The sequence below is a fragment of the Branchiostoma belcheri genome, unplaced genomic scaffold, assembly GCF_001625305.1.
Source record: "Branchiostoma belcheri isolate BF01 breed outbred unplaced genomic scaffold, Haploidv18h27 scaffold15, whole genome shotgun sequence".
Classification (NCBI taxonomy): domain Eukaryota; kingdom Metazoa; phylum Chordata; class Leptocardii; order Amphioxiformes; family Branchiostomatidae; genus Branchiostoma; species Branchiostoma belcheri.
The window spans coordinates 4,296,476-4,317,152 of NW_017802935.1; the positions used below are offsets into that span (position 1 = coordinate 4,296,476).

Genomic DNA, 20,677 nt, shown 5'->3' on the forward strand with positions numbered 1-20,677 from the left:
TAACGACCCATCCCACCCACTTGCTAACTTGCTGTTCTCTGTTTTTTGTTATGTATTGTAATTGTATTCTATGTTTGGTGGTGAGGCTAAAATTAGCTATAGCTAGAGTACCTCACCACCTTGTCTTGTATTGTCTTTGTTGAATTTGCGAATAAAAAAAAAAATAAAAAAAAATAATAAAATATAAAAATCGACGCTGAGAGACGAGATCTCACCATCAACTCCATGTTCTTAGGTTATTTCTAGTATCGATAATTCCTAATATACAAGTCCCTACATGTTAAAGATGTGACAGTGTCACTAAATCTAGTGATTGAAACTGTAAGCAACATAAAGGTACTGTAATACATGTTTGTAGTACAACATGTATCCTGCAACTGCATGAATTCTCTAGAGCTTGATTTATTTTGCAAGTTTATAATGTTCTACCTGCATGTCTAAAGATATAATGTATCTGTAATATTAAGTCTCTATCAAGGTAACTATTGTATAACTGTCATCCCACTTTTTTACACTTCATTGTACACTACTGTGGCTATAATAGCTGATTTTATTAAATCTTGAAAGTACTAGGTGCTTGTGTTTGAATCTGTCTTTTGTTGTTGTCATTATTTTTTTGGCAATGTCTCAGGGTGGTGCCAACAATATAGCATTGTGAGCATTCTAGTGTGGTCTATCTGGTACCTTTCAGCAAGTTATGTTTTATTTTCATCAGGATTGGATGGAACCCTTTATGACTACTTTGATGGTTGGACAGACCTACAGAACAGACGGGTGGCTTTTGTAGGAGATGCTACAAAAAGGATTCAGGAGGACTACCTCAGGATCCTACGATACTTCAGGTAACATTTACTAGTACATGTCTGAATTTCATTGTCACCTTGATAATTAGAAAGTTTATTGCAAATTCATGCCCGAGGGCTAATTGCAAGAGCATGATAACAAAAATAAACATTAAATATCATATTAAGTAACGTTAATGCTACTTTAGATATACATTTGTAGTTATTGTTGGGTTTTATTTCTTTTCCGTGTGCAATGGAGTATGAAATGGCCGACATTTTGTGAGATACATGTATATGAATTGGGAGGTGTTAATACAAATGCAGTTTTTGTAGGCTGGGAAGGTGAATAAGGCTAGGGAACATTTTGGTGACCATTTCAATTAACATAAAGATGGACTTAGAGTTAGACATATAGTACTGTGTGTGCCTGATGGTACATCAGACAGCAAGTTTTCTTCACTTGGATATGACCTTCACTCTTGACGAAAGAACATCTAAGTTGGATGCCCTCAGAAATATCTCACTGTCACTCTTTTCTGTAACGTGTGCTGCTATTGGTGCATATCCCAGGTTTTATGGCAGGATTGCTGAGATGCCCAATCAGCACGAAGATTCCACCCTGGAGGCTATACGAGAGAACGCAGGGGGACTGGGAGGTATCTCTGGTGAGCGGATCTGGACGGAACTGAAGAAGATTGTAGTGGGTAACCACGCTGCACCCATCATGAGATGTATGTACAACCTTGGTCTACCAAAGTACATTGGTAAGTAACCATTCCTGTGAGATTTATGGCATGTTTTTTTTATTCCAACATGTAATCACAAGACGTGGAGACGGCACACTCAAGTTTTTTCAAATTATAATGCCGCCACCAACACAGTACAATACTCATTTTGACCTGAGCGAAGGAAAACATATTGCTTTTGCTCTGTTTCCTCTTCTTCTTCTCTAAACCAATAAGGTCAATGACTGGTCAAACGTCTATCACCATGGTAACGTGTTGGGTTACACCATGTTGCAATTTTATAGCAGGAGAGATTTAGACTCCTGTCTGACCATATACATGAATGTGCTGAGTAAGAATTAACAGAGCAGACCATATGTGAAGGTAAACATTTGAAAAAAATGCATTTGTAGTTAGGGTATTTCTCCTCTGGTCTCTCAGTCACTGACGAAAGCTAGTGGATACTAGCTGAAGCGTCTGACCGTTTTTAAAATCATATCCAGTTGCTTGAGTAACTGCTTTTTGGCGTATTGTATTACCTGGATGTCTAACTTTCATCGACGCATTATGCATTTGCTTTGCAAATGTTACCTTTCTAATTCTAGTTCTGTGTGTGTGTTTGTTTTAGGTCTCCCACTGGAAGGTAACCTGGATGAGTTTGACCAAGTCTACGCCCGAGCGCGAGACCTCCAGCCCCGCCCCATGACCATGGTGGCAGCACTGCTGGAACAGCCTGGTCAGATGGACGACATCATCACCAGACTCAAGATCTCCATAGAGGAGAGGAAAACAGGTCTGCTGGTCATGCAGCTACGGAGGGAGGGGGAGCAGCAAACAGAACAGCTACTCAAGCACTACCAAGGCATTGTTCTTAAGGTACTATGGTCTAGATTTGTAGTGTTCATGTATTCATAACTAATGTGTTTGTTTCATGACGTTACACCACCACTGTGAAGAATTGGAGCAAAATTCCACTACTACATTATTTATGCATACACCATCTTTTGACATGGAAGGATGCCTACTGTACCTTTCCAGTTATTTGTCTCTGAGAGACATCTGATCATAGCTGTCACCTCCCAAGAGGATGGACTGAGCTAAACTCAACAGGTACTCTCCAAGCAGAGGTTGATGGTGAAAGATCGTTTGCTTTTTTATGTATGGTCCATTTTTTTTTGTGTCTGCCACCACTACCTCTAGAAGTGCTACTGTACATGATTTCTTATGTACTATATAAGATATATCTCCTCACTTGCAATAACAAAGTCCTTCACTAGGGGTCCCCACTTACTTGTATCCTTTTGTCGTACTTTAGACCCCAGGGACAGAACAGAAGCAGATGTCAGACCGAGTGTGCGAGGTCCTGAAGTACCAAGGTGGAGCCTAGAGCTAATATTAGTAATAAAGATGCTTTGCTCACTACTTGCAATAACAAAGTACTTCACTAGGGGTCCCCACTGACTTGCATCCGTTTTATCCCACGTAGACCCCAGGGACGGAACAGAAGCAGATGTCAGACCTAGTGTGTGAGGTTCTGAAGAACAAAAGTTGGAGCCAGAAATGCTACCTAACTGTACATGTGTAATCTATCGCCTCACTTGCAATGCCAAAGTACTTCACTAGAGGTCCCCACTGACTTGTATCCTTTTGTCGTACTTTAGACCCCAGGGACGGAACAGAAGCAGATGTCAGACTGAGTGTGCGAGGTTCTGAAGTACAAAAGTTGGAGCCAGAAATGCTACCTAACTATACATGTATAATCTATCGCCTCACTTGCAATGCCAAAGTACTTCACTAGAGGTCCCCACTTACTTGTATCCTTTTGTCGTACTTTAGACCCCAGGGACAGAACAGAAGCAGATGTCAGACAGAGTGTGCGAGGTCCTGAAGTACCAAGGTGGAGCCTAGAGCTAATATTAGTAATTAAGATGCTTTGCTCACTACTTGCAATAACAAAGTACTTCACTAGGGGTCCCCACTTACTTGTATCCTTTTGTCGTACTTTAGACCCCAGGGACGGAACAGAAGCAGATGTCAGACCGAGTGTGCGAGGTTCTGAAGTACCAAGGTGACGCTTCACTCCTCTCAGAGCTCCAGACCTGGACCATCCCCAGATTCCCCGTCACAGGGAAACACCTGATGGAGAAGGGCATCTTCTTTGGTGCGGAGGTCGGGTGGGTCAAGGACAAGTTGGTCGCTCTGTGGATCGAAAGCGACTGCTCGCTAACTTTTGAAGAACTGATGGCCAGAGTTGATGATCTTAGGAAAGAGGTTCCAAAAGAGATCCAAGAAAAAGCAGCGAAGAAAAAGACAAGATTTGCAAAGAAGATGAAGACTGACAAATAAACATGTATTGTGTACATGTCTTATTTTTTCAACTATCCCCTTAAATGAAATGAAATTTCCTCTGTCAAGGTTGGGCTAAAATGTAAGGAGACAAACTTGTGTTCTTGTCAGCTTATAGCCCGATGCATTATCTTGAAATCTGTGGTTAATTTTGTAGTTTTACATTATACACTGGTTGTGTAGCTTTTTCTTTTTTGGAAATTTCTTTGTAGATATTACGTACCAACTGTACATGTTTATTACATATATGTTGGAAGAAAAATCTTAGTATCAGTAGTTACATGTTTGTTAACACTAATTGTCCACTTTTATTACAAGGTGGATTTTTCTCAATGAGATCTTTTTCCAGGAGAGCACATGACAAGTACACATAATACTTTCAGTGGAATGGAAAGTAAATCCAAGGCAAACTTACCCTGGTTACCAGTGTAGACTGGGGTTGGTCTGCACTGTAAGCCTCCATCCCTGCCCGCCATCTAAGTCTACCCAGGGATTTTAACCTTACCTTGGTTACTAGTCTATCCTGGGGGTTGTATCCAGAACCATGCTCTGGCACGTATCTGTATCTGTATAGCCGGTATATAACCGCCCTTCGGCGTAACACACCAGCTTCTGTATCTGTATAGCCGGTATAACCGCCCTTCGGCGTAACACACCAGCTTCTGTATCTGTATAGCCGGTATAACCGCCCTTCGGCGTAACACACCAGCTTCTGTATCTGTATAGCCGGTATAACCGCCCTTCGGCATAACACACCAGCTTTCCATGCACGTGGCACAGCGGCAGCTGGCTACATTACACCCATTGACTTATTACACCTAACCCTTGAACTTCTAACTCTAGACATTGTTTAAAGCTATCTAATGACAAAGCCCCTACGCTCTGGATTTTTATTTAATTTTTTCCCACAGGATCCTTTATCGACAGTGAATGAGATCAGACTCATCAGGGTAGGATCAAAACTGTCACCAAAAATAGAAATAGGTTGTAACGAAATCTGATATACCAACATGAAATTTGTGCGACTTCGTATTAGGCATATATAAGTCAGTAAATCAAATTACATGTTAGATTTGATGCATGTTGACTTGCGTTGGGCTCGTAATGACTCTAATAGTCTTACTAATGATACTGGTTCTGCCATTTAATACAATTATTCATAATCTTCATACATTTTGTCACAGACCAAATGGATAGATTTTAAAAGTGATGGTGTTCCTTCTTGACTAGACCTGTCACAGGAATTTTATCCCTTTCATCCATGGATGCAGTTTTTTTCTCATTCGAAGCTGTATGTTGACACATCCATGAGAAGCCTAAACTCCGGTAGAGACTACATAGTGTTTTCGTGTGACGTCACCGCCGTGACTGCTGCCATGTTGGTGTCCTTATTTGCATTTCATTGAATTATAGCTCAAGCATTTTCAGACGTTTAGAGATCTTCTAGCCCCCTCAAATAAATAGTATTGAACGCCTATAGCCCAAACAAGAGTATTTATGAAAAAACACAAAAATTATGTAAACCCTTGATAACCCAACTGTGATGAAATGCAAAACAGGACACCAGCATGTCAGCCATCATTGACTACCAAAAAGAATCACCCAAAACACAGCATTTGCCTTCCTCTTTATTTCCCACCAATCACAACCATTGACAGGGTGCCTCGGCACTGCAGGCCGCCATATCCCAAAAGTTAAATAGATAATCTTTTACTTTTCCACTGGTTGTAAACGGGTCTATGTTATACTTATAGCACTGGTGGTAAAGGTGGGTGTACAAAAGGGTATAGCTGTCTTCGCAACCTCTTGAACAATATAGAAGCTTCTTTTTTACAAGCTGCAGGAAAGGTCTAGCTGATAGAAGGTCCTGACGATCTGACAGTTGAGTATCAAACTAGATTTGAAAATGGCAACGGTCTTTCTGAGGCAGATGTAGTTGCTATATACCTACAACGACTGAGGGTTGGGATATTCACTTTAACAGTTATATATATGTTGACTGTGATGGTTACAGTTTCGCATTTATTTGTTCATCAACAATAAACCAGTCTATATATAGCTGATTGTGAACATCCTTAGCAACTAGCAGCCTCAGAATAGACGTTGTCAAAGGGAAGACTTGACAAGAAGTACGTTGAAATCGCTTGAACAAAATATCGGCAGGCTAGCTCCTCGAAACAAAGCATCCGATGCGAGAGACAATCCTATGTACATGTACTTGACTGATCTTAGAGAGTTCTTATTCCGAAGTACTTCTATTGACTAAACCCTTGTTATAGAGTCAAATCGTTGGATGCTTAGATTCAAGAAAATAACCCATTTCAAGAAGAAAAGAAAACACAAAGTCTAGTACATCTACTGCACGTTAGTTGTTGAACTGTGAATCAACTACAAAACGTGTTTTTGTTTTTTTTATCTACAATGACATCCGTTCAAGGCTTCTGGCCCATGAGGGTGTTGCCGGCATCAGCAGACGGGGAGGTCAGGAGACGGTAGTACAGCTCCTTGTAGCGGGCCAGGTCAAAATTCACCTTGCCTCCCTGAGGGACGAGAAACAAAACAAGACATTCACGATACGGTTCTTATAAAACTTTCCTCGTAATTCAAAGTTTTTGGTTTTCCTTTTAGTGAAAAGTTTCTTGCAAATTCGTGCCCGGAGGCTAATTGCAAATTACAGAACATAAAAGAACAATGAAACATAGTACAAAATAACTGAAGTCTACATCATAAAGGTAGCTGTCTAGAACTATAACTATGTCTGAAGGGTTTGACTTCTGTAAACCATGGAAGACGTAATGTCCCACCTTTTTCAAAATTTGTGGGTTTTGGGAGGTTAAAAGAAGAATAGTTTTTTAATGCCCACGGACATGATAATGATCATTCTCGCATATTCATTAAACACCTGAGCGAAGTGAGGAAAGTTAGGTTGGTGATATAGCAGGATTCGAACCCGGGACCTCTTGGTTCTGAGCTGAATGGTCTGTCTTTACGCCACACGACCCCACAAGAGTACAGGTGGCTTTAACATTTAGAGCTTTGTACAATCACATATTTCTGTACCAAGGCTCTAAAATCTTTTGAATGCGATTTTTCTGTGATACCCAGAACGAACTTTTCGTGATTTTCCTCCTTTGATGCTTAAAATTAAGTTCTTTACATTTTCACACAGCCAATATCGAGTTTGTCTAGAAGAAAACTATTCTATCATGCAACTTTCAATGATTCATTTCTTAATTCTTATAACCTCAACCTGATATGCCGCTTTAACCACATCTTAACATTTATACATTCCATACTATCTAAAGATGGAAAGCTAAGTAAAAAACGTCAAGAAAGCCATCAAAATTCACGTTTAACAGGTATTCAACAACCAAATAAAGAAGTGGACTATTGAGTTGTCTGGCTCTTTATTTCCATACATCCTTGTACGAACAGATACAGAGAACTTCGGCGCTGCAGACCGTAAAGACTCTGAACACACACTTCGTCTCGTTTTGTATCTATAGATGCTCTACATCGTGTTGTGAGGGGAAAAGGTCTTAAAATTGTGTTTCCATGGCCCATCATGTGGTGCAAGAGTAGACTAAAGTCTCAAAATCTCCTGTAGTCTTAACTGTTCATTAAAAGATGAGATTTCTAGATACAATCAGTGATAAATCCTTTCCGACGCTAGTGGTATTTTTTTGTTCAAATGGTGGCTCGTCAACGGTTTGCTAAGAAATAAACCATGGTCCCTTGGTTGGGAAGTTTAGCGTAGTGGGTGACCGCAGAAGAGAAGTTAAAAGCTATCTCAATTTCTGCGGTGGTGTCGTCCTTGTATAGCCAGATAATGCCTGTGTTAACGTTTTGTATAAGTCATGAGACGTCAAAAATCAAAACCTACATACAATGGGGTCTGCAAACTACCTGTTTGTTGAGTCGAAACATCCATATAACAAGGCTGTACATATGGTCTTTATCACGTTTAAAACTCTAGCTTAAAAAAGCTCGTAACTTTTAACTCTAGCTTCAAAACGTGTGACGGATTTGTTTTATTTTGGATGTTTGGAGACAAACAAGAAGGTCGGTATTCAGTACAAGCGATGTCAGCCACACAGAAACGTTCTCAACAACACGAGAAACACGTCCTTCTATGTACACTAGGACATCCGTTCAAGGCTTCTGGCCCATGAGGGTGTTGCCGGCATCAGCAGACGGGGAGGTCAGGAGACGGTAGTACAGCTCCTTGTAGCGGTTGATGTCGAACGTCACCTTCCCTCCCTGTTCGTAAGAGAAGTTTCCAAAGCATGAAACAAAGTGGCAGTAGGTCAAACTGCACCCGTCCTTTGTCATGAGTCCATCTCTGTTTCGTCGCGTACGGTAAGAACACGGAAAAAGCGCCACCTTGCGATGGAAGCAAGCAACGTCAATCAGCAAACACTCGTCGCACAGTGATGACAGAGTTTGCATCCATTACGGTAATCCTAGGCCGTCCACTATATCAGAAAGCACGCCTGCATCCATTATGGTACATCACAAGGCTATTTTCTCACATCTTCCGCCGAGCAAAACATTATTGTTATGAAAGGTCGTCTGAAAGTGGTAGTCAGCTGCAATGGATTGTCACACTTTGTGCATTATTGTCAAGATCAAGGTCTCTGCTTTCCTGAGGAGAATGATGGCGTCGTTTGTCTCCACGGAAAGCACCGGGTTGATGGATTGAAGTGGTTTGTAACGGCTAGCATGCAGGAGGAGGTGGCGGGCGGCGTCAGGGTGGCTGGAGCTTGAACGCATTTCCGTGGAGTGTGCGTTTTTCTCATAGACATAGTGTCCAGCGTGAATCGTGAGCGCGTTCGTGACCGTTTGAGTTCAGGGCTTAGGCCACAGCAAGTGATTTTTATGGATGACATCAGCGCGCATTAATTTTCGCCTGATTTTGGAAGAAAAAAAAAGAACTTTTGTTGCCTTCTGACAATGTTCAACATGCCGAAAATGGGCAAAGATGTCCGTTGCCATGCTGGAACGTGGATGGCAGATAAATACGAAGAGAGGAGACAAGACAAGGCTCTGATTTATTGTTTTCGGCCTATCGCATTAGATTTGGATTAGAGTCTGCAGAGGATGTCATCCATAAAATTTACTTGCTCAAAAGTTGTTGTGGCCTTAGATACACAACACAACACGGCACGAATGTTTGTATTGGGTCGCCATGCAGTACTCACATGCACGTAAAACAGGTGACACGTCCATCTCTGGTGTACGTGGGAAGCGTGGCGCATGTACACTGCATGAAATTCTATCTTTAAGCGTATACACCTTATAGCACATGTAAAGGTCCTGTTCCGTGGAAAACGGAACATTTACGCACGCTTTAGGGTGTACTTAAAGATGAGATTTTGAGCAGTGGTCGTGGCTTGTCGCGTTGTGACGTCGTTGGAAAGGGGACAACAGTGTTTACCAATCGTTCAGCTTTGCACAGTCGGTTGTAGTTCGTAAACGCGTCTTTTACACACAGTAGTGTAAGGTCAAAAGTTGGTTTGTCGGGACTATAGATAGCAACGTAAGTCTGCTTAAGTCACAGTTATGCACTTTACTGTGTAACATTAACCCAAAAATTACATTTTAATAAAAACGAAATGTTTTATTGCAAATTCACTTTAATCTGTGCTGAAGTGCTTATAGACATATGTAAGCATTCTACATGTGCACTAAGTACCTGGTACTACGTTTTAAACGTTTTTATTTGCGCAGTTTTCTATAGAAATCACCATTATGTGGAGTACGTAGGCTACGAAAAGGTCACATTTCCCAACCCGGAGCCCGGCCGGGCAGTCGTATGGAACGAATAATATGATATAAGACAGCAAAACACACAAAAAAAAAGTTTTATAAAATCAACCATGAGCACTATTTGTGTATACTCGTGATACAAATTGTTTATTTTCAATTTCTTTCACGCAAACAACCCGGCCGGGCTCCGGCTTGGAAATGTGACCGTGCCCTAAGTCTTGACTAATCCATGTACCCAGATATAGCCATACTCACGTCTGTGATAACGTTGTAGACGGCCGGGACATCTGCGCACTGCAGCTGGAAGTTTTTGCAGTAGTTCTGGAACTCCTCCAGGTCAACAATACCGTCCCCTGTGTGTGTGAGTTAGGGTAGCTATGAGAAACATGACTCAAACATGTCAAACATCCTAATGGAGAAGCTCTAGATGTTCTTTGTCTTGACCATGTGCAGCTGTCTTCTAACTTGTAATTAGTTGTTACATGCGAGCCAATCTCTATTTCCATTCGTTGTGGCATCTGTAGGTCTCTTTTTCATTGGCTGTTGCAAATGTAAGTCCCCTTTTTGATTGACTGTTGCATGCACGATCTCTCCTGTATTTCATTGGTTGCTGCGTATGTAAGCCCCCTTTTGATTGGCTGTTGGATGCACGATCTCTCCCGTATTTCATTGGTTGCTGCGTATGTAAGCCCCTTTTTAATTGGCTGTTGCATGCACGATCTCTGCCTTATTTCATTGGTTGCTGCGTATGTAAGTCCCTTTTTGATTGGCTGTTGCATGCACGATCTCTCCCTTATTTCATTGGCTGCTGCGTATGTAAGCCCCCTTTTGATTGGCTGTGTTGTATGCACGATCTCTCCCTTATTTCATTGGTTGCTGCGTATGTAAGCGTGTTTTGGATTGGCTCACCGCTGACATCCATGCCCTTGAAGAGGAAGGGGATCCTGCTCTGGCACCAGGCGGGCAGGTCGGCCACGGACTTGCAGGTGGCGATGGTCTTCTCCCACATGGCGAGGTACTCTTCCCACGAGACCTGGGGGGGGGGGGGGTAATATAGTGTGTTACTCTGAGGGGTGGTTGTACCGATTACACAGATGAACTAATTATAAAGACGCAAGCTTCACTGTTCTGAGCATGCTAGTCACCTACAACTGAGTTGTTTATGGCACAATCTTAGTTGTTACTCCGATGGTGTAAAATTACATGCTGAGAGTTCTTGCTTCCACCGATGTATCATATACAGTACTTTCATAACGGGAGATATATTGTTCCACACTTACGACGTCGTCCTTGTTGATGTCGGCGCGCCCCTTCAGGTCCCTCCACTCGTCCTCAAGAGAAGCCTGCATGGACTTGTAGTCAGCATCAGACAGGCTGCCCTTGTTCACCTCCTTGTACCTCTGTTGGGTGGGAGGGGGGCGAAGGAATGACGATGCATGACTGATGTTACAAGTTTGACCAGCAGATGTTTTTTTGAATGACATGACACTGCGAATTAGCTGAAGGGCCGATTTAGTTATGTCGTCGTAAACATGCAAGGCCTTTTCTTAGCTCTATCACTGTCACAGTTGACTGTAGACAATTAAATTTACGGTTATGTTTCTCGGATCGACCTCCCCCCCAGCTCATTGGTCGCTGCATATTGGCTGTTGCATGCATGACTCTCTCCCTTATTTCATTGGTTGCTGCATATCTAAGTCCCTTTTTGATTGGCTCCTGCATACTTGACTCTCTCCCTTATTTCATTGGTTGCTGCATATCTAAGTCCCTTTTTGATTGGCTCCTGCATACTTGACTCTCTCCCGTATTTCATTGGTTGCTGCGTATGTAAGTCCCTTTTTGATTGGCTCCTGCATACTTGACTCTCTCCCGTATTTCATTGGTTGCTGCATATGTAAGTCCCTTTTTGATTGGCTGTTGCATACATGACTCTCTCCCTTATTTTATTGGCTGCTGCATATGTAAGTCCCTTTTTGATTGGCTGTGGCATACATGACTCTCAACCTTATTTCATTGGCTGCTGCATATGTAAGTCCCTTTTTGATTGGCTGTTGCATGCACGAAAGGAACAGTTGTCGTTCCGTTGACAGATGTTGCTTGGTTAACGAGAGGATCTTGACAGTGTTTGCAGGAATGGGGTCAATGTACCGTGGCCCATATCCCCCAAAGCGCCGTATTTATAGAAATTTTGTAGCGGCACCTGCTGGACTTGTGGTGCTTAGAGTTGGTCAGTAATGCCCCAATCGTCCCAAAATATCGCCGGCCTTTAGCCTTTAGTCTAATGAATGCTTGCCGGGGTGAAATTATATACACCTCCTTGGACACTTGCCAGAGGTCATTGAATTCTTTCAGTCCCCATTACCAAAGCCCATCCACTTTCCTATTAGCCATATTCGGTTGTCCGGAGGCCTCACAGATACAAGCAGCAGCAGCTGTTTTAAGCCTTTTTTGCAGCGTTGCTAAGAAAAATGGAAAACGTCTGCAAATATTTCGGGGCAAGTTCAGATGCTGACAACTACCCACTAGTCTGACTGGATTATGATATATGACTATTGATATGTCTCCCTCAAATAAAAATGAGTTTCTCTATTCCTGCCATATAGATTTCATGGATCTTTAAGTGTCAAGTCGTGATAGATACAGAAATATACTTACTATAAACTCGTGGATATATACATGTTTTACAGTGCAGAAGGAGCACACAGCTTAGCTGTTAGTCAATGGAGGTTAGCACGACACATCCGTTCCGTTAGCATGTTATAGTAAGTAAAATGTCGTCGTCTTCCACGTAACGAAATAGTCTTTTCGTCAAAACGATGAGATGGGGTTTCACGGTTATTATAAGAAGACTTAAGGAACGTTAATTCAGCAAATTTCATTCTTTCGTTTGGATGTCTCTTGCCAAACGTTAAAGTGACGTTGTGGTTGTTTCAGAACTTCTGAGACGACTCCTGGAAATAGATGCACGGAGGGTTTATATACCTTACACATACTCACTGTGATACAACACAAGCTTTGGTGAATTCGCCTACACAGTCAAACCGTATATATACATATATACTGCGATACCGTTGCACCGTAGATCAGTGATACAGGTCAACGTTTAGTCCGTTCAAACGTCCATTGCGGATTCACCAAAGTGTGCCTCATATACACAGTATGCATGAGTAGGAACTAACAATCCCTCTTTGGTCGCCACATGATGTGCCTGTACATAATGGCACAGCGAAGTTCACCATGTTGCCTACATCAGGTGGCGACCGTTTCAAACTTTCTGAAACTGGTGTACCTTAATCATTTCCTCGAAATCTTCCCATTGGATGGAGCCGTCTTTGTTATAGTCTGAAAAATAGCAGCAAAGCTAACATTTAACGAACGGACAGGTCGGAAGGCTCGTAGCTCCGTGCTCTTACCGTCATCATATCCTCGAAGTCATTCCACTGGATGGATCCGTCGTGGTTCATGTCTGGAAGAGAAACGTGAAAGTCAAGTCTGTGCTCTACTGTTCAGTGAAGCCTGCGGAGAGCCTGGTTAATGTAGGAGCTGCATGGATGGAAGTGTGGGACGCGTGCTTTTTAGCCAAAGACACATAGAGGCGTGTATGGTTTTGATAGCCAAAGACACATTGACGCGTACTGCTTTTGGCACACGTGTTCTGTTTTAATAACCAAAGGCACTATTTTCGAATAATACGACTTTTACCAATTTTACTTGGTAGAATGATAGACCGTTTTGTCTATCAGGTGTGTACTTACTTTCCTTGTAGAACGCACAACTCATGATGCGGCTTTCTTCATCATTGCGCTTCAGAAGATTTTAGCAAGCATCAACAATTTTTAATTTTTTTTCACTCATTGGTTCTGATCATGATAATCTCCCTATGAGAATCAATCAAAATGTGTCCTCAATGCTTTGAAACATTTAGTAAGACGTAGAGCATGCACAACTTTTTGTTTGATGACAAAGGGTACATTTCCAGATTTTTGACAGGATGGGGGAGGGGGGTGGGTAATGTTAGAGGAACAATGTACGATGCAGACTTCATTGAGTTGTAGAGATTTAATTTAAAGGCAGAGAAAGAAACGATGACACTATAAGATAGACAGAACACAGCGAGGCACGGAAGCACAGTCACAATCTGAAAAGGGAAGCAAAACGAGACCTTTTAGAGCAGACAGGTGAACATAAGTACACACAGAAGTCTTTGATAGTGTTTAATATACAACGTTATGCGAAACACTCAACATTGGGAATGAATGGACACAAGCACACACAAAAACATGACGAACATTTACAAGTGACGAGAACTGCAAATAATACACACAACATCATACAAAGAAAAATCTGGTATCTAAGACATACACATATTTCTCAATAGCTAACAGAGCTGCTTAAAGATACGTTTTATTTGCGTGAGTTTATATTAGAAAGATAACCTCTCTTTCTGATAGTACTTCATATGATATCGTACCCTAAGTTTAGTGATTTGCTCTGTAATCTCTTTTTCTTTTGTTGCGTACTGAAGTATTCTAATAACGTTCTTAAACTTTGGTATATACGATTTGTACAAAATGGTATCACTTGGGAGATATGTGGGAAACACGATACAAATTGGAACAGGAAAACGATAAAATCGGCACAGTTGTTACCGACTGTACAAGTGTAGTCTCCATATCAGTCATTTCTGAGATGCCACCATTATCTCATAATTTGCATGAATTTGGTAAATTTCCAGACTAATTTTCTTATTCTGCGCATTCCACAAACGCTACAGTTGGTCCCTTCGATTTTTAACAGTTGTAAAGAATTCCCGTCGAGCAAACCATGTGCATTCCGTTTTGCCCATTACACCCAGAGGACTTCATTTATATCTATTTATATACCTCCATCATTCTTTACTAAGCAAGGTCGTTCACCCCCTCCTGTGATACCGGCAAAGATATTTTCCTTCGTGCTTAATTTCAGGGAACAGTTAAGGAGACCCTTAAGTCTATTGCCATCAAAAGATGTTTCCATATAGTTTTGGCATCGTTACAAGACCGTCTCAGCTCGATGTTCTTGAGGAAGTTTCTTGAGAAGCATTTTAGAATTTCCTCGGACCTGTGTCTACACCGTTAATCACAAAAGGGGAGGGGCGACCGTCCAGAGCATGCCCTTATTTGGACATGATGAAGGTGTCGTTCCCAGGTTTGATTGACATGATGAAGATCAATGCCGATGACCTGATTGGTCGAAGCCGTGTAACTTCGTTATCGGTATATCTTTTGATCTATCTGTACGGATATCTATGATGAGTGGGATTCTTTGGAAAGGTTTCCTCTAATGACAGTTGGCAGTTTCACCCGTGGGATTTCTAATGATAGCAACTCCTCTGGTCCTACTGAAACTGCTCAGAAATGTACGTTCCGCTGCGGTCTAATTTTAAAACCTGCGCGGCGACAGTTCTCCCGTCGCCATGTCTAGGGATAATGCCGATGCATTCAGACATATCTTCCCTCTCTATAGGCTATTTTTGTTACAAATCTTCCGAACATTCGCTGTCGCCGCTAAACAGTATCTCTCCTCCCCCGCTTGTAGTTTGCAAACCCCCGCCAACATTACCTCAAACACTGCTAATGACATCTAACGCCGGGCTCTTGTCCGAAGATAAAGCTGGCTATTCTTCCACAAATTCGTACAGCTGTCAAAAACGTTTTACTCTATGTGCGTCCAGGATTCAAGCAAGATGGTTACGAATGATGAATCACAAAATTATGCCGCTAAGTGTATGATACGCGCGGCGAGCGGGTATTAAGGGATAGAGGTGTAATCAACACATGCGGCTAATGCATCGTTCTGACGTCACCACCACACAGGGGAGTCAGAACTATTTAAGAAACTCCGCTCGACTTGGCGATGTCTGCCACTGGAACCCGCCTTATCTTTGAGGAAAATTATTTCAACATTTGAAATTCTGATCAACCTCGCTTATGTAACGGAAAGATCTACACGATACGCTAGGTCGTATTTTTGGGCATGTGAGGATATAGGAATGATTGTGTTGAACGTAAAATACATTTTAAAATCCACAGCAGCCCACAATTATTTGCGTGCAACCAGAGTACAAGTGCCGTGCATTCTTTATCACAAGGGCGACAGGGAAATATGTAGACTGCAATGTTGACCGAATTATGTCAGGCGCTGCGTTTAGTTGAAAACTGCGGACGTGCAAATATATACAGCTCTATACGTCAAACCCTGTATAAATAGACTCAGACCGCTTTTTTATTGGATGACATGACACCCTCGTTATAGGTCTGAATTATATCTTTTTTTCCAGTAAGCGTAAGTCAGCAATTCGGTGCCTGTGTGCTACTTTCGGTATGTCATTTTGTGTGGATCGAAACAAACGCTTTCTACCTACATAGAATACTGAATTTACATCAATCATTTTTTGAATAGTTGCTAACATGGATAAGGAGCATGTTGATGTTTCATCTTTTTCGCGTCACGAGTTTTCTGAATCGCCTGAAATTTGCTTCTATTTCGGTCGGGATGAGAAAGAACGATACCGATCTTTTTGTCGAAACCGTCCTTTGACTGTACCTCCTTTCAGAAGCAGCTGTATCCTTCATTCTATTCACCGGACACAGGCCAGACATACGGCGTACGGAAACACTCTCACAGAGATAAGGAACAACGGTGGGTTTTTCTATGGAAAACCTGAGCGCCAACTATCCCAGCATTAAGCATAGGCCGTATCTCAAGGCAGTGGCAATGTTTGGCACAGAATTTATTGCCATGTCATCAAACCAAGAATCATTTTGTATTTATAGATCACGCATTTGTGAAGTGACAACAAAAGTGTATTTCAACAGGTATGTTATCTGTAGGCTGCTGCTGAAGCAATGTGAACCCGGGTTACTCAAAATAGAAACGGTTTTGATCTTAATGGCTGCAAAAGGTTCGATGTCAACGGCTGAGTTGGGAGTAAGACTAGGTCTAGTTCGGTTAAGTGCTGCTCAGGTCTGCATGCGAGCTAATGTTTCACATTATAAGCTTGCCGTTTTGTTGATGTAAGATGCATATATGGTACTAAGTCGAAATGAAACCATCCTTGTTAAAACGTACGCGTAGGTTTAATGCTGCTTGCATAGATTCCGAGTAAGGTATGGCATTCATGTCTTTGAAAGCAGTTATCATCAAATTTGTTGTCAATGCTATCCACATTATTATCAATGTTCGCCCACTATCAGTCTACTTCTACGTTGAAGAATAGAAGCTGTGTAAATGCATTGGTAACGTTGTTAACTTGTCCAGAATGTATGCCGCATCCCCCCATCTAAGGTTAGGATGTCTATCGCAGTGGCAATATCAGTTACCCGTGCATAAGGTATAGGGCAAACAGGATTGATCCTTGAACAATATTTGGCTTTGGGTACGATTATCGGGCATCGTTGGTACATTAACACATAAGTACAGTAGTAAGACAGAGACATTGGCTATGGTGTCTACAAAATACGAGAACAAACAAAAAAGAAAGAAAGAAAAAACACCTACCCAAGAAGAAGTCGAAGGTGAACTTGATCTTCTGCTTTTGGAAATCGTTCAGTCCCATGGTTGGTAGTTGGCGGGTTAGTCGCTGTGTAGACGTTAAAACAGGGCGCTATAAAATCTCCTGAAGCCTCCTTTCCTGCTAAGATGCCTGGCAAAAACGGAGTGAAGCGACGGCTCTTTTTCCCGCGGTTTATATACCCCCACCATGCATGCTAATCAGGAGGTTTTACAGTCCGGCCACGCTACTGGACGATGGGAATTCCTGACATTGATTCGGTCAGCTTCTTCCATATACGGCACATGTGTTGGGGGCACGCCTACATTTATAGACCGGTTGATATGCCGGGATGGAAAAATCGCCTCAAGGGCTTTAAAACCTGCTTATTCGTGTACACATATAATATTTTAGCATGATATTTATGAGCAACGTAGGAATAAGGTCTGTGTCAGATAGTGAGCATTGGTCAACTACATGCCATTGCTACTTGCCAATTCATCTTCAGAGTATATAAGCTGGTGTGTTACGCCGAGGGGCGGTTATACTGGCTATACCAATACAGATACAGATATCTACGTGCTTTCGTCATGTACTGTAAAGCAATATATCATATGTTAATGATACCTGTTTCTGCTCATCAGTTTATAATGAACAGTGACACCTAAAACACCAGCAGCTTGTTCTGGAAGTTTTACAAACTTGTCTGGTGACGAAATAAACATTCTCTACATATAAGCAAATATACACAACAGACGCCGCCATGACAAATGAGCGCCAGGATATTTGTAAACAAAAAGGAGCGGATGAAAAGTTTACCATGATTTTGTATCATGATTGATGCTGTCTATTTCCTATTTAATCCACATAATCTATATCAGGTTCTAAACGTTTACGTCTGTCTCTTCTCATAGAGTATGAAGTATCTAAACACTGATCGGTTAGCGTCGAAAGCTCCCTGGGTGAGATGGCGATTTATTGCGGCCAGGTTTAACATAAGTCAGGCTCAAGTGAGATAAGGAAATATCATTGATGTCTGCCATCTTGCAGCGTACATGGAAACGTTAGCACTTTGTTTTCAGTCAAATATAATTCCCGCAGACGACATTCATAGTCGCCAGGGAGTCTCTTGCAAAATGGGTCAAACTTGCAGCTACAGTTACAATCATAACACCAGCGCGTGATATATGGTCGACAATTTTAGTATGGCTTTGAGGCGCTGGTATTTTATTTTGGGTGAAGTCCACGGAATGGGGCATTGCTCTCTTGTGTGACAATTTGCGGGAGGTCGGACCCCGCCAGCGAGTCAGGTCTAACATCTTACCGGAGACCTCACCCCCCTGCCCGCCGGACTCGCTATGTCCACACCGTCCGCTCATTATCGGCCTGCTGACGAATGTCCAGAAGGGTGCAGAAAGAGATTTTAGCAAACAAGAGTATTTTGGGACGCTCTAACTATCACTTAGCCTGGGTGCCATCCGTTTTGTAACGGGGCTCATTACACTCGCTAACCCGCAGAAAAAAAAACGCCTGGAGACTGTTACATCGTTTCCGCTTGGTGATGATTTTTTTGTACAAAACGGATGGCTCCCAGGCTAACTGTTGCTCGTAAGGAGAACAGAGGCTGCGTCTACTGCAGGTGTCTCTGTTTCAATCATTAGGATGGAATATGATGAAGCGGGTTGACTGATGGACAAAATGTTCACAGTGTGTTCAAACGATCTAAGCTGCCAGTCTCCACAGCATGTTCACACTAGACAGCGTGTTCTGTTGTCTGTTTGCAAATCCGGCACGACAAATTAGAACGTTTGAACGCAAAACGTGCACAATCATGGATTTGGGGCAACAAACTGAAAAATAGATAAACCAGGACTAACAAATATGGCCAACTACGGGGTTTATCACACTTAAAGAGACCATCTTTAATATGGCAATAGAAGTATTGTTGATGTGACAGTCATTTTGGGATTTTTTTCTCCGCGCACGTCACGAAAATTCCTTTACCGAGAGCCTGATTATGGTTAGATCCTGTACGAACCTGGTAGCTTTGCATGTAAGGCCACACCAAGTAAATTTTATGGATGACGTCCACGCGCGCATTGATTTTGGCCTGTTCCTAGAATAAAAACCAAGAAATTCCGCTTTCTGTAACTATGACCAAAGAGTCACGACAGCCGCAAATCACCAGATTGATGTGAAACCCGTAACGCGAAGAAAGTGTCTATTGATATATATTGAAAGTGTATATCAATAACAGAAAATTTGCACTATTGACAGGACCATCCTTCAATAACAGAAAATTTTTCACTGTCCACTGTTCCACCTGATTTATTGCTGTTTTGATGATGAATAAAAGACTTCTTGCTTGTTACACTGTGTCACCTCATTCAATTTGTGTCCTAACATTTGTCGTCTCTTAGTATATTAATTTTCTAATCTAAGCATCTTGTTTTTTAGGGCCCTTCTTGTTTTTTTCGCCCTCTCGCATTAGATTTAGGATCTCCAAAGGACGTCATCCATAAAATTTACTTGGTGTGGCCTAAAAGAAGGAAACACAAAATAATTAAGTTACAGAAAAGTATCATAGATTGGAGACATGTACTTGCTGTATCGTATGCGTTCCGTTTCATTCTATATATCGCTAGCCTCTACCAGGCACCGCGGATCGCTGGAAAAATAGTACAAATTGGCCGAAATAAAGGGATAGTATACCAGAGAAGATCCCGGGCCATAGAAGATCCAATTCGTGACCCACGATCTTCTATGGCCCGGGATCTTCTTTGGTATACTATCCCTTTATTTCGGCCAATTTCTACTATTTTCCAGCGATCCGCGGTGCCTGGTAGAGGCTATTATATCGCTGCATCCAGAGTATCTGTAACTGTACTTATGTTTATCGTATTGAAGGGTAAGAGGCACCATGTATCAAACACACAGATCTACCGCCTACGGAATTGAAGCGCCGATAGCATCGGTTGCCCCGGCGGGCATATGTCAGCGTCTGGCCCCATTCCGATATCTTCTACAACCCGCATAATTGCTTGTCACTTCAGAACCTCTGTGTTTGCCTGTGTCATACTGGAGTGCCTGGCTAACACACACGGCCTATGTTTGAACAAGTCGCTTTAGGTTCGTGCAGCCAAAACCAATTACGACTTGAAACTACGACTGCGTGACGACAATAAATAAGTAGTTATAGCCACACAATGCAACGAGTCAGAGACTATGTCAAGAAACGTGTAGTGTGTCTGTGTGTGTGTGTGTGTGTGTGTGTGTGTGTGTGTGCGTGCGTGCGTGTATGTATGTGTGTGTGCGTGCGTGTATGTGTGCGTGCGTGTATGTGTGTGTGTGTGTGTGTGTGTGTGCGTGCGTGCGTGTGTGGATATGTGTGTGTGCGTATGTGTGTGTGTGTAAGTGTGTGTGTGTGTGTGTGTGTGTGCATGTGTGTGTGTGTATGTGTGTGTGTGCGTGTATGTGTGTGTGCATGTCTGTGTATGTGTGTGTGCGCGTGCATGTGTGTG

At 42.2% G+C, this 20,677-nt stretch overlaps 2 protein-coding genes across 8 annotated transcripts in view; one reads left to right on the forward strand and one right to left on the reverse strand.

The window, feature by feature from the left end:
- LOC109465408 (CCA tRNA nucleotidyltransferase 1, mitochondrial-like) overlaps nt 1–4,453 on the forward strand; it is a 5,772-nt gene extending 1,319 nt beyond the window's left edge. The window contains exons 3-6 of one of the 4 annotated variants that reach the window (XM_019762651.1): nt 716–842; nt 1,356–1,549; nt 2,139–2,386; nt 3,518–4,453. In XM_019762651.1, coding sequence (XP_019618210.1) covers nt 716–842; nt 1,356–1,549; nt 2,139–2,386; nt 3,518–3,856 — 908 coding nt within the window. In that variant the 3' untranslated portion in view covers nt 3,857–4,453. Of the gene's footprint in view, nt 1–715; nt 843–1,355; nt 1,550–2,138; nt 2,387–2,825; nt 2,913–2,996; nt 3,111–3,171; nt 3,233–3,517 lie in introns of those variants that run through there. The other 3 variants (XM_019762654.1, XM_019762652.1, XM_019762653.1) reach the window with 3 other exon arrangements.
- A 1,018-nt stretch (nt 4,454–5,471) lies between these two features.
- LOC109465420 (sarcoplasmic calcium-binding proteins I, III, and IV) lies at nt 5,472–17,378 on the reverse strand. Of its 4 annotated transcripts, none has more exons than XM_019762684.1 (6): nt 17,165–17,378; nt 13,039–13,091; nt 10,906–11,025; nt 10,535–10,658; nt 9,881–9,978; nt 5,472–6,396 (listed from the first exon to the last, which is right to left on the reverse strand). In XM_019762684.1, the coding sequence occupies exons 1-6, from the start codon at nt 17,220–17,222 to the stop codon at nt 6,289–6,291; spliced, it is 561 nt and encodes a 186-aa protein (XP_019618243.1). In that variant the 5' UTR covers nt 17,223–17,378; the 3' UTR covers nt 5,472–6,288. The 4 variants fall into 4 exon arrangements, with proteins under 4 accessions (XP_019618243.1, XP_019618240.1, XP_019618241.1 ...); XM_019762681.1 differs by lacking the exon at nt 13,039–13,091 and adding an exon at nt 12,915–12,967 and having other exon boundaries at nt 17,165–17,371; XM_019762682.1 differs by lacking the exons at nt 5,472–6,396; nt 13,039–13,091 and adding exons at nt 7,224–8,116; nt 12,915–12,967 and having other exon boundaries at nt 17,165–17,376.
- Nucleotides 17,379–20,677: the final 3,299 nt, after the last annotated feature.

Bases quoted from the DNA above. Each gene is read 5' to 3' on its own strand.
- LOC109465420 (XM_019762684.1), bottom strand. From the start codon at position 17,222: ATGGGACTGAACGATTTCCAAAAGCAGAAGATCAAGTTCACCTTCGAC. The intron at 10,659-10,905 runs GTAAGTGTGGAA...CCCCCCCCCCAG, and splicing joins ACATCAACAAGGACGACGTC to GTCTCGTGGGAAGAGTACCT. The intron at 9,979-10,534 runs GTGAGCCAATCC...TCACACACACAG, and splicing joins CAAGGGCATGGATGTCAGCG to GGGACGGTATTGTTGACCTG.